Here is a 13151-nt window from a genome sequence, read left to right as displayed (position 1 = left end):
TCTCTTCTTTTTCCACTTCATATTATGAATTGTTAGCAAGTTTCGTTTTACTGACCTATTAACGTAAATACAATTGCCGAGTATCGTCTTTATCTTGTTCTTCTTTCCCTCCCAGAGGCTTTCTCTCCCGTAGTAATATTCCATGTTCCTCCCTCTTGCTCTTCCTCACCTCCCAGCATCCATCCGTACGTCATCCTACATGTGAAAACTCCCTCCTGTCCTCCTTTTTCTCCCATCCTAACATCCATCCATCTCCCCAGTATATATACATTTCAGAACTCTCCTCCCTCATTCCTGCCCCTCCCAATCTCTCTCCATACCCAACACGTCCAAATTTTACTCCATTCCTCCCCTCCCAACACCTATTCACTCCCTTACATGTCTAGACTCCCCTTCCCTTATCTGATACATTGATGGTCCCCTACATGAGCAATTGTCGCCCTCCATTTCCCTTCTAACGCCATTCTTTGCTCCCTTGGCAGGCGAAGAAGGGGACGACGAAGAAGGCGGCGAGGAAGTCCTGCCCTCCTGCATGGATTATGTTATGCACTTCATCACTGTCTTCTGGAAGGTGTTGTTTGCCTTCGTGCCTCCCACAGGTAAGTTCGACCCCTCCTGCCTTACTCTTTACCTGCCGTTTCCTCTCCACCTTGATTTTTCTTTCCTTCCTTTCCTTTCTCTGTCTTTATCACAGAGCAATCAGCTAATAGATCAATTCATCAGTTCTTTCTGTCTTTCTTCTCTTTCTAAGTTGTTTTTTTTTCGTCTTCTCTCTCTTCTCCCTATCTTTTACCTTACATTTCTATCCCCCTTCTGTCTCTCTCGTTCTTTCCTGCTTCCTAATCCTCATTTTCATTTTTTTTCTCTTGCTTTCTGTTTTCCTCTCTCTCTTCTTTTTCTTCCTTTATTTACTCCTCTTCATCCCTTTCCCTGTCTTTTCCCTCCTCTTTACTTTCTTCTTCTTCAACGCCTTTTTCCTTTATGTCTTTTTCCCTTCTCTCATCGCCTTTTTTTTTCTGTTTATCTTTCCCTTTCTTTTCTGAAATTTCTCGCAACCGCCCTCTTCATTTCCTCCTCTCCCTCTGTCTCTTTTCGTCTCACTCTTCCAGCTCTTCCTCTTTCCCTACTTCCTGTTACCTAATCCGATGGAAAATAATGTCGCATGAAATTAAATTGGATCTTTGGTTTTATGGAACTAGTCCGTCTTAAGCATTATTTTACTGCTTTATGCTTTACTCTATCCGTATGGGAGAAAAACTGAAGCGCTGAATATTACTACAGAGAATAAAGTTTTCAGTTTCATTATGAAGGGTATTTTCCACCCTGACCAAATAATGTTATTCTGATAATAGATGTGCCTCTCTCTCTCTCTCTCTCTCTCTCTCTCTCTCTCTCTCTCTCTCTCTCTCTCTCTCTCTGTAATGGAATAGAAAACAAATAAAATCAAATGGAACAAGATTGTTTTCTTAAAATGTTCTTTCAAATGTTTTTCGCATAGAATAAGAAGCGAATCAAGAGGAATAAGGAGGATCAAATAAGGCAAACAGATGACATGAATATAAAGAATAGATTAAAAAAATATAAGAAAATAAGTAATAACGAAAGAGAGTTATCAAATATAAACAAAAATAATGAATGAAAAAGATAAAATCAAATAGTAAAGTACATAAGATTGACAAAAGCAATATAAAGAAAAAAACGAAATGTAAAATAAGAGAGTAAAGAAAGTTATCAAATAAATATAGCAAATGAGATAATTAATAAGAAAACAGAAAAAAGTAAACTAAATTAAAGCTGAAAATCTGATAAATAATTATGAAAGTGGCGCAAATCAGCTTATCCCCTTCGGTTATTCCCTCGTAATTTTTCCCTCGACCCATAACTTTGAATTAATCACTAATGAAAGAAGCAAAACAAGTCCGAAGTTTGGAGAACATTTATAATTAAACTTTACAGGAGGATACGAGTGACACTTTCCTTTAAGATCGAGATGGGAAGAGAATGAGAGGAGAGTGCAAGAGGAAAGGGGAAAGGGAAGAAGAAAGAGGCGCAGTTCCATAAAACACGAAAGAACCAATAATTAAACCCCCATTACGTCTTTATAATTCCTTCTCTTCCTGATACACAATTATCTTCATTCATTTCCCATGAGAATAATCATGGCATAATAATCCTATGATAATATAAGGATGATATCTCGGGTATCAAAAAGAGGCGAAGAGCGCACAGACTGAGAAACCAGATCCTATCCATATCATATTAAGGTATCTATTTCTCAACTCGTGTTATCTCCGCCTAATAATAATGATAATAATAATAATGATAATGATAATAATAATAATAATAATAATAATAATAATAATAATAATAATAATAATGCAATATTATCCTACTATGTTCCTCTATGTTATTCTAAATGTTACCATCGACACTCCTATCACTTTGGTGTTGCTAATGTTGCTGGTGTTGCTACATATGAGCTGCTATTGGTGTTCTAAGGCCACTACTCGTCTGCATTGTTCGCATCACTAGGTTTTCTTACGGCTAGGCGATTGCTTAGCCCACTGCCCCACTGAGAGCTACACCGGATATATTACAGCTAGCTCTCTCTCTCTCTCTCTATGTGTGTGTGTGCTTGTGTGTGTGTGTGTGTGTGTGTGTGTGTGTGTGTGTGTGTGTGTGTAAGTATTAGGTACGGTTCGAATGGTAACTAATCAAATTTCACGCAGAGATCATTTCATGTAGACTAAGACAACTTGGGTTCGTCCCTCCCTCCCCGCGGCGGCTACGTCAACAAGACTCCTATGTCTTGATCCATAAGGACAAGCAACAACTGTACCTCTCTCTCTCTCTCTCTCTCTCTCTCTCTCTCTTGCTGTATCTTGCCTCGCGCTGCGCTGCCTGATCTGGTTGTGCTGCGGCACACCCTCAACACTTCTCAGTCCACGTTTAGCTTTACTACAGTTTAGGTATACGTACAATACACGTCGGTCGTTGCCTCCACTAACTGTAGTACATAAGCAAAGTAGATACTATTAATACATCAAACCCACCATGGGATCACCAAATCTGCCTCAGGTTAGATAAGGTTTGTCACCAACAGCTACGTTCTTGCCTGGCTTCTCTCTCTCTCTCTCTCTCTCTCTCTCTCTCTCTCTCTCTCTGGACAGCTGGGCAATGCCCAAAGAATCATTTCAGAGTGCACCGAGTATCCATCAGTCATGGTTTCATTGGCAGCGTTTATCACCGAGACACATTTTGCACTCATTTATGTTCCACTTTCACCCATTTAGCTGGCCGCACCTTGGTCAGCAGTTCTGGCGGAGCTAGAAGTGATCCCGCCCCTCCCTCTGGTCTCTCTCACGTGCCTCCCCCACAGATTATGCCTACGGATGGATCACTTTCTGGATTTCGATATTTCTCATTGGTATTGTCACCGCATGTATTGGTGACATCGCCTCCCACCTGGGCTGCACTATCAGCCTCAAGGATAGTGTGACTGCAATAGCCATCGTAGCCCTGGGAACTAGTGTGCCAGGTAACTTGGCAGCCGAGCGGAGCGGCTATTCTCGCGGCCTCCCTCTGACGTGGTGCAATTCCTTCAGTATAGACCAGGAAAATTTTTTTTCTTTTTTTTCTACGTCTCATATGATGTGACTGAGATATCAATCAGGATAATCAGCCGGCAGACATGGGGTAATAGTAGAAATAGTGTTGTGCAAGTGATAGTGTAACAGTGGTAGGAAAAAGCCAGTGCTTGACCCCATGTCAGGGCCTCCCCTTGCACCACGTCGCGGTGGGTTGGCAGCTACTTAACACACTCACGCAACGCGTCCGCGATAACAGCGTCAACTGTGAACACTAAACCTGCGCCAGCATTTTTTAATCCCTTAATCTAGGTAGTCGTTATCGCGGACTGAGGCAGCAAGCACGCTGTAAAGCTCCGGGAAGCTTAGACCGGTGGACAAGACAAAACACAACGCTCTCTCTGAATGACTGTAAGAAATCTTCTCACATTAGATTTCCTGTCCCGTCTCCGGCTTGACACATCATGGAAATGGAATAATGACAAAAATCAAGGTTCCAAATAAAAGTATACTCCTCATTCAGTGATAAGAAAGAAACAGCATTTTGCCGTGAGGTGACAACGAAGGTGGGGACCCCCGTTGATCACGCACTCACTACAAGGCAAGCAGCACGGCTAGCTCGACTCCACAAAACAAATTATTTGTGAACCTTTTTTACTAACGTTGAGGAATGAGTGAAGCAACATTTGAGGAGGCAACCGGTCTGAGGTGGTCTCTCTTCTACTTCACCTTACAGAGTACGTCAAAGGCTATCTCACGTTTGTTATATCCATCCTCGGTATTGGTATTCTGACGGCATTTATCGGTGACCTCGCCTCGCATTTTGGCTGCACCATTGGTCTCAAGGATGCAATCACAGCTATTGCCTTTGTGGCTCTGGGCACCAGCGTTCCAGGTACGTTGTGGCTCCTCCGCTCTGCTTCCTGTGTGGCTCTGTTCTGATGGCGAGGAGCTACGCAGGATGTTAGAGGTTCCTGGACCACTGCCTCGACCCTTGTGCCCCGAGTGTGGTTGTTGAACACCCAACGAATGACCTTAACTCCTCCATTTCTCTTTACAACTGTTTTGCATCTTTTGTACTCCCTCACCTTCTCCTCCTCCTCTGATGTTGTCCCTCAACCAACACGTTCACCTCTAAGCCGAAAGCAATCTTCCTGACGTCGCCAAAGGAAAGGTTCTGTCTAATGACTGCAGCAACACCGCCTGTAGTCATCACGGCTGAGACGCGGAGCTGTCCCTCCTGATCAATCGTTCTGAAGTTCAAGTTTAGCCACTCCTCATTCGATGTGTGAACTCCATTTCACTTTTACAGAGCACCAAATTTCATTCAGGCAGCGTTTTTTTCACACTTCATCCGCTCGGTAGCTCCCTCTGTCTCTACTCTTGAACCTCGGCATCTGCTATTTATCCCTTCCTCACTTCAACGAAGGCCAGATGAGGCCGGCAGAGCCTAACAATGTATCCCTTATGGCGCCAGACATGCTGATGGGGTACCCAACTTTCGTGGTGAGCATCTTCGGCATCGGGATTTTGACGGCTGTGATAGGTGACCTGGCCTCTCAGTTGGGCTGCACCATAAGCCTCAAAGACAGTATCACTGCTATTGGATTCGTAGCTCTGGGCACCAGTGTTCCAGGTACAGACAAGGCATTGCGTAAGCTAGAAAACATTGCTCTAACTCTAGAAGTGGTTGCCTTAGTTAGAGTTGTCGTAAATATGTTAACTTCCTTCAGTGTTTCAATAGAACTTCTTCCCCGAGACATCCATCTTCCCTTCTCGCCGATGCTACACAGGTGCACGGAACTGCACCCTGAGATCGCTGCTCCGTTAGGAATAGACACCCTACTATTAACAATAACCCACAAAAGCCACATATGGAGACATGCGGCAACACTTGATCCACACAAGTCCCCCACAGGCACAGGGTTTGCGTTCACCGATTAGTTTTCCTGTCGGTCGCTAGCAGTCACCTCTAGCCATCATGTCTTGCCTTGAGTGCTCTTTCTGTGCCAACCTCGATCGCGACTCCGCCTCCTTGTTTTCCATTTTCTTTATCTCTGCTCGTGAGCTCCCGTCTTGAGGAGGCGTCGAGGCAGCACACAACGATAGCGCTCTCACCTTCGCGATGCCTTTTATTGTACTTTGTTGTGCATGACCCGAGTCAGCCTTTTTGCTAATAACGCTTCCTGGTGTGTTTTTATCACTAACAGTTTCGCTACTTCAAAAGTTGCTGTATGATTCTAGCGTGTGATTTACAATGATATGCGTGTGCGTGTGTGTGCGTGCGTGTGTGTGTGTGTGTGTGTGTGTTTGTGTGTAGTGACTAACGCTCCCATGCTGCAGCTTTAACACTGCAGCTTCCAAACTCTCCTTTCCTGGGTCTGTTACCACTTCCCCTCCCAAGTCCTTATATTTACTGCCAGTAAATTCCAGACGACAGCATTGCTAACTATTCATGTGGTCCTTGCACTCCGCGGCAGACATTGGAGGCGGCTACGTGTGTTTTGTGGTGGCCATCTCCCTTATTGGCGTGCTCACCGCTCTCATCGGTGACGTTGCCAATCATGTGGGATGCACAATCTACCTCAAAGATTCAGTGACGGCCACCACCATCGTTGCTCTAGGCACATCGATGCCAGGTAACACGGACTCAGGGGGAATGACACTCGCTCAGTAATACGTACTCGCCTCAAGAAGTCATCCCGCTTATTTACCGTTGAGTGCGTCGTACAGTACAGACTTTTACCCTCAAGACACCACCAGTTCTTGTACAAACTGCTACTCTGCTCCAGTACAATTTTGAGCTTCAGCGATAAATGTATTTGGACTAAGTGTTGTGTAACGTAGATCAGTGTTACACAGCATCGCCCTACATAACAGATGTATTGTGTTCTGCCCCACCACTGGCGGCGCGAGGGCGGGCACGGCATACCCACCCAGCCCGCCGCTAGGTGTGTCATTGTTCCTTACGCCTTGTAAACACTGCCTCGCCTCACCCTTTCCTTATCCACCCATCCTGCTGCCGTCACCGCCTCACCATCCTCACCGATTACTCTTACAAAAATAATCTACCTTCCCAGAATAACTCGCCGGTTTTAACCAGCAGCTAGCAAGACACCCTACACCCCACTAACTCCCTTAACAGACCGGCAAGGTGGATGGTCGTGCTTTGTAGTGTCCATAGTGGGCATCGGGTTCTTGACGTCGCTCATCGGAGACATTGCCAGCCACTTCGGCTGCACCATCAACCTCAAGGACTCCGTCACGGCCATATCTATCGTGGCGCTCGGTACCAGCGTGCCAGGTAAAACACACACACACACACACACACACACACACACACACACACACACACACACACACACACACACACACACACACACACACACACACACACACATACAATGTATGTTCTCGTGTGTACAAACATCCTGAACACAGCCTACACTCTAATAATACACATACATAAACACATAAACACCCTCCACAATTATCTTCAGTCAAACATTCGACAAACACTACAGTCAAGAATACTTTTCCCCGCGAAACTTTGCATGATTCAGTATAACACACACACACACACACACACACACACACACACACACACACACACACACACACACACACACACACACACACACACACTCGCCGCGGCCTCAACAATAACAAGGTCAGTAGTAAGAACCTTTTCAACCGCCTGCCTTCCCCAATTCCTCACCACTTCCCTTTTCACCTACATACGTACATATTTACATTAATGCCCGTTTCCTATGTATGTAAGCCCTAAGTCATTTCCTATGTATTCAAGTCACTACCTATGTATACAAATCACCAGTAACTTAGTAATATAATACAAATCACTGCCAGTTGTCACGTATTATTTCCTTGACAGAAGAAGCATTACTGCCTCATCCTTCATATACATCGCTATATATAAATACACAATTCTCTCTCTACCTTTGCCTTCTACTCCTCACACTCCGTCCGAAACTTAATTCTTTGACAACTTTACTCACAGATTGTCACCGACTTCCTTACTCCACTTCCTCTTAGTGGCATAATGGGGAATCTTGACACCGTTGTATCCTGCCACAGATACGTTCGCTTCCAAGGTGGCGGCCCAGCAAGACCCTTACGCTGACGCCTCTGTCGGCAATGTCACAGGATCCAACGCCGTCAACGTCTTCCTGGGCATTGGCATCGCGTGGACCATGGCCGCGATCTACCACAACGTGCAGGGCCGTAACTTCGAGGTGCTGCCCGGAAAGTGAGTGTCGCTCTGGAGTTTTTTTTTTTTTTTTTTTGTCGTATGACTCCTGAATGGAGAAAAGAGCTCGCTCTCTTTTATTTAGGAGTATAATATCCAAACAACCAAGAATTTAATCTCTCTTTCTCCTTCCTTCTCCAGCTTGGCATTTTCGGTGACGCTGTTCTGCGCGGAGGCATTGGTGGCCATCCTCGTGATGATGGTTCGGCGACACCCCAAAATTGGCGGTGAGCTGGGCGGTCCCAAGGTGCCAAAGCTAGTCACTTCCTTCTTCCTGGTCTTCCTGTGGATATTCTACGTCCTCATGTCCACCTTGGAGGCCTACGGCTTCATCCCCTCAATTTCTACCACCAAATAAGAATGCTCGCTCAGCCCTCACTTGTTGCACCGTGGTTGCTGGCGGTCGAGGGCCGGAGACCGCCGCCTCACCAACGCCAATAGCGCCAAACTTGCATCTCGTCTTTGCACAAACTTAGTTCAGCGACAGTGAGAGAGTGGTGCTCCAGCCACTACCGTCGTCTACAACTGTGGCCTAGCCGTGATGGTGGCACCTCTGGCAGAGAGCGGCTGCCTGGCCACGCCCCGGCCACTCTATAACCCATTTCCGCCGGCGGCGACGTCAGCTGAAGCCGGTGGCTACACCAGACCTCCCGGCGGCTACTCCAAGTTTTTGGCAGGATCAGACAGAGAAACATCTACCCTCATTCCTTGTATGTTTAAGTTAATATGTTTCTTTCGGCAGCACATGGACAAGTGTTTTCACCGAGTTATTACTGTGTGCTCTCCTTCCCTCCCCGACATCCCCTGCTGTGTCGTCTTGTTAACACACATTGTCTCGCTTAGTTGACACACCACCACTGGTACTGCTAGTTTTATTGTTTGACACTACCCATCCCCAGCCTTCACAACCACCACCACCACCACCACACCACCACCATGACCATCCCCCACACTTTACCGCACCGTCACCACCACCACCACTACCATAACCATACAGCCGCCGTAGGATTGTAAGTCAAGATCATGGAGTACAAGAAAGCCGGTCAGTAGTTTGCGCATAATAACAATTTGAAGCAGATGAAAAGTGTGTACTAATCAAAATATCTGGAAAAAGTTAAACCATTCAGAAGAGTGCCTTCATATCTCAAAACATTCATTATTGTAACCTTTGGGGTCCACTAGTCTCGCTTTTCAGTTTCTAGAGACCTGACACGGAAACCCACAGGCCAGAACACAGTGGACCACTCCTGTGTTTGGAAAAATGAAAAAAAAAAAAAAAAAACGAATAACAATGTACTAGTTACTATTACCAATATTGCTATTACTACTACTGCTACTACTATTTGTACCATAATTACTAGTCACTACTGCTGCTGCTGCCACTACTATTTCTACTACTACTACTACTACTACTACTACTACTACTACTACTACTACGGTCATCAGTTACAGACTACTCACAGGAAGAGTTGTTCCCAGTCATCCACCATCACATTTGTTATTCATTACACCCTCCATCATCACCCTTAAAAAGCGTGTTATTATCATAATTGTTATAGGTATGCTCTCTCTCTCTCTCTCTCTCTCTCTCTCTCTCTCTCTCTCTCTCATATGTATATAGCCAATATACATATAGATAGCTAAATGGATAGGTTTTTTCTCTTCATCTATATCTTTCGCTTTTTTATTCTTTTTTTTTTGTTCCTCTGTCTCTTTCCCTCTTTCTCTTACCATAGAAGAAAAAAAAAAAAAAAATCGAAGAACGCCATTTTCGTTGGGAGTGTTACATGTTTTATGTTCGATAAAAAAATGTTGAATGTTACTCTATTATTATTGATAAGGTCCACAACCTTTGGGTAAAACGATAGAGCAATCAACACTGGGTATTCTAGGAACGTGAAATGTTGAAATGTTGAAATCAATTACTACTTCTCGTTTCCTTCTGTATATGTGTATGTATGTACGTCGCTCTCTCTCTCTCTCTCTCTCTCTCTCTCTCTCTCTCTCTCTCTCTCTCTCTCTCTCTCTCTCTCTCTCTCTCTCTCTCTCTCTCTCTCTCTCTTTTACCCCATATTAAATAAATGGGACAAGTATTAGTTCACCTCTTTGGTCTCTGTAAGTCTGTATATACTCTTCAGAACTTGCTCTGTAAATAGATTGTTGTATAAAAATAGTTTCGTGAACGACCGTAGTCAGTTTTATACGCGAACCGGAATCTTTCAAACGTTGGTATCAAAGAAACACATAAACTCTTGCCAGTCGAGAGTTTTTGCCGGTGGCGTCAACACCATCACTCATCTATACGTACTACTATGTCTCACTCACTCGCTCGTAACTCCGGAGCGAAAGCAAGCTAAAAGACAACCAAGCCTCCCTTATTCTGCGCTCTCTCTCTCTCTCTCTCTCTCTCTCTCTCTCTCTCTCTCTCTCTCTCTCTCTCTCTCTCTCTCTCTCTCGTCGCCACCCACACTCAGGATCTAATATGGTACCTCTCTCTCTCTCTCTCTCTCTCTCTCTCTCTCTCTCTCTCTCTCTCTCTCTCTCTCTCTCTCTCTCTGCTGCCACCGTCTTCACATGTCCCGCTCGCGAGGTGTTTGACAGGAGGTATCTCAAGTATCCGATGTTCACTTGACAGCCATAATTTTCTGGAACAAATGTAAATGTTTGTGAAGGAGTTTTCACCCACGTGGCTTCCACCTCCCGGAGGCCGAGTCCAGGAGTTCCGCCGCTGCTCTGACGCGGGCAAGGACGAGGCGACACTATGCCGACATAGGGAGTAGTTCTTGGACATCGTGTTCTCATTTTTTTTTTTTTTTGTAACCTAGTTAATCATAGACTATGGCCTCCACCAGGTGCAGCTGACACACCTGACGTTCAGCAGCATAATATTTCTGAACCTTTATTTTTGTTGTTGTGTTCAGAGGTTCTTTTTTCTCTCTTTTTGTTGCTCAGGCCCGTGTTGGCTGCACACTCCAGCCAAAGTATTAAGTCTCGTAACCTTAAAATAAAAAAAAAAGTTAGTCCTTTTTCAAAAGAAAAAGTGCCAACCTTAGCGTGGGGGATACGTCGTCAGAGCAAAAAGGATGCGACGAGCAGGATGAGCTTGTCATGTCGGGGTGCGAGACGTCTTCAATAGGTACCACTCCACTTGGGAACCTCGCCGCGGCCCATCTTAGCCAGGTTGCGGCATCTCAGCGCCGTTTTTCATTAGTCTACCATGAACAACTGACATGCATTTTTCCTCATCTATGTATTCTCCTTGCGTTTCTTAAAGTTAGCAATAAAAAGGGTATAACAAAATACTTTACTATTATTTCGTCCTTTACAAATGCGACTATCTCCTGTTTGTTCACGAGGTGCGGGAGTGAATGGGGACCACAACCAAAGACTATATAAACGAAAGACAGGAAAGCTTCCAGTCCAAATAAATGTAAATAAAAGATACCACAAAACAATGTATTGTGTTTAGAGCGTCATCAGTTGAGTGGACCGGAAACCTACCAATAGGTAAGTTTTAGGTAAGGTAAGAGGTGGAGCCTGTTCCATTCAATTACCACTTTATTTGAGAGTTAGTTCCTTCCTATCCCTATTCTAAATCTAACCAATTCCTTTCTCTTGAACACATCTGACCCATATGACCTATAAACAGTTGAGTTTTCATCCAAAACATCACCATCACTAACCATCATACGCTATCCCAACACCAATTACCCCCGCCAACACCCTATCTTCACCTTGGCCTCCCCACCCCTCTTCGGTCGCCCTTACCAATGCCATTACCACCACTGTTATACCCAATACTATCATTACCTTAACTCTGCCCTTAATCTCAACACTACTGCTTCCTTGTTTGTTTTTTGTTTTTTTCGATTCATCCCCAAAAACTTTGGACAAACGCGCTAAAAAGAGTCCGGTTTGCCCCTTTTGCCATCATCTCCCACAATTTTGATCATGCCAGCCTCCCTCAATTCATCCATTCCTGCCGTTTTCTCCAATCCACCTATCCATCTCCACCAGTAGCTACTACTCCCTCTACCATCACACTCCATCATAACAATAACCTTCAATACAAAAAATATATCTGGGGAAAATAGCTGTTACGAACTAAACGAGTTGCTCTGAACCGCGAGACTTCGAGGCGAGACGGGAGTGACTCGTCGGAAACTGAAGCTTGGAGAGAAAGAAAGCGAATCGAGAGGTAAAACGATTATAATTTATATCCTTGTATGTAATTCTTGGACACGCAAGCTGATGCTTTTCTAGGTGTTGGAAATTTTCGGTTTTATTATAGATTAAGCCATTACACACTACGTGGTAATAACCTACCTCATTTTGTTCTTCTCACTATTCACATCATTTCTAATGATTACACTACTTGTCGGAAATTAATAATAACGCCACAATAGGCCTGGGAATGCACAGCGCTCTCAACTTTTTCTAAGTCCACAGGTAAACATAAATGGTGTATTGTTGCCTGAACTTCAGTTGTTAGGTTAGGTTAGGTTAGGTTAGGGTTTTATTATAGTTTAAGCCATTACACACTACGTGGTAATAACCTACCTCATTTTGTTCTTCTCACTATTCACATAATTTCTAATGATTACACTACTTGTCGGAAATTAATAATAACGCCGTGGGCCGTGGGTAGAGATTGGGGACATTGGCTTAAACTATAAATTTACCAAATTTTCAATCAAGTGCTTATTTAAAAACTCATCAGGGAGGGTTTGCGAGGCTAAATCAATATCCAGTGAGGTTAACAGTCCCACTAATAAGTATTTTACGTAACACACACACACACACTCTCTCTCTCTCTCTTAACCTTGTCCACTGAGTATCAACGTTAACAGAAATCCAACTGCACTCACCACTGCCCAGAGCATCGCCGCCACCACGTCACGCACCACTGCCAACATCAGACCCTCGGGCATTTGATCTGCCATTCACTACGCTTCCACTTCTCCAGCTTCTTGCCGCACGTTACCACCTCCCGTACGCTAATGTTCTTCCGATGATGCGATGCTTTCTGTCTTCCCGTATCATTTAAAACAGTATTCGCGTCAATAAATTACAGGGAACGAGAGTATTGCCATAACTGCTCCACCACCTGCAGAACACCGTAGGACATCGCACGACCTCCTGTGAAATTTGTTGGAGAGTGACAGCAGGATAACCAAAACACACGAAAATGGCAACTATATAGCTGCCTCTGACGCCATCTATAAAGGTTGCGCATAATCTTACTCTTAATGGGTAACTGCTATAATATTTTATTGGGTTACTATATTATACATTTC

At 44.4% G+C, this 13151-nt stretch overlaps 1 protein-coding gene across 6 annotated transcripts in view; it reads left to right on the top strand.

Moving 5' to 3' along the window:
• Positions 1–11154, top strand: part of LOC135099798 (sodium/calcium exchanger 1-like) — a 156897-nt gene extending 145743 nt beyond the window's left edge. For 2 of the 6 annotated variants that reach the window (XM_064002321.1, XM_064002324.1), the window contains exons 5-8: positions 483–599; positions 3380–3538; positions 7683–7854; positions 7996–11154. In XM_064002321.1, coding sequence (XP_063858391.1) covers positions 483–599; positions 3380–3538; positions 7683–7854; positions 7996–8212 — 665 coding nt within the window. In that variant the 3' untranslated portion in view covers positions 8213–11154. Of the gene's footprint in view, positions 1–482; positions 600–3379; positions 3539–4323; positions 4483–6732; positions 6892–7682; positions 7855–7995 lie in introns of all 6 variants that reach the window. The other 4 variants (XM_064002322.1, XM_064002319.1, XM_064002320.1 and 1 more) reach the window with 3 other exon arrangements.
• Positions 11155–13151: the final 1997 nt, after the last annotated feature.

Source organism: Scylla paramamosain, chromosome 4 (assembly GCF_035594125.1).
Source record: "Scylla paramamosain isolate STU-SP2022 chromosome 4, ASM3559412v1, whole genome shotgun sequence".
NCBI lineage: Eukaryota > Metazoa > Arthropoda > Malacostraca > Decapoda > Portunidae > Scylla > Scylla paramamosain.
This window is presented reverse-complemented; position numbering and strand designations above follow the sequence as displayed.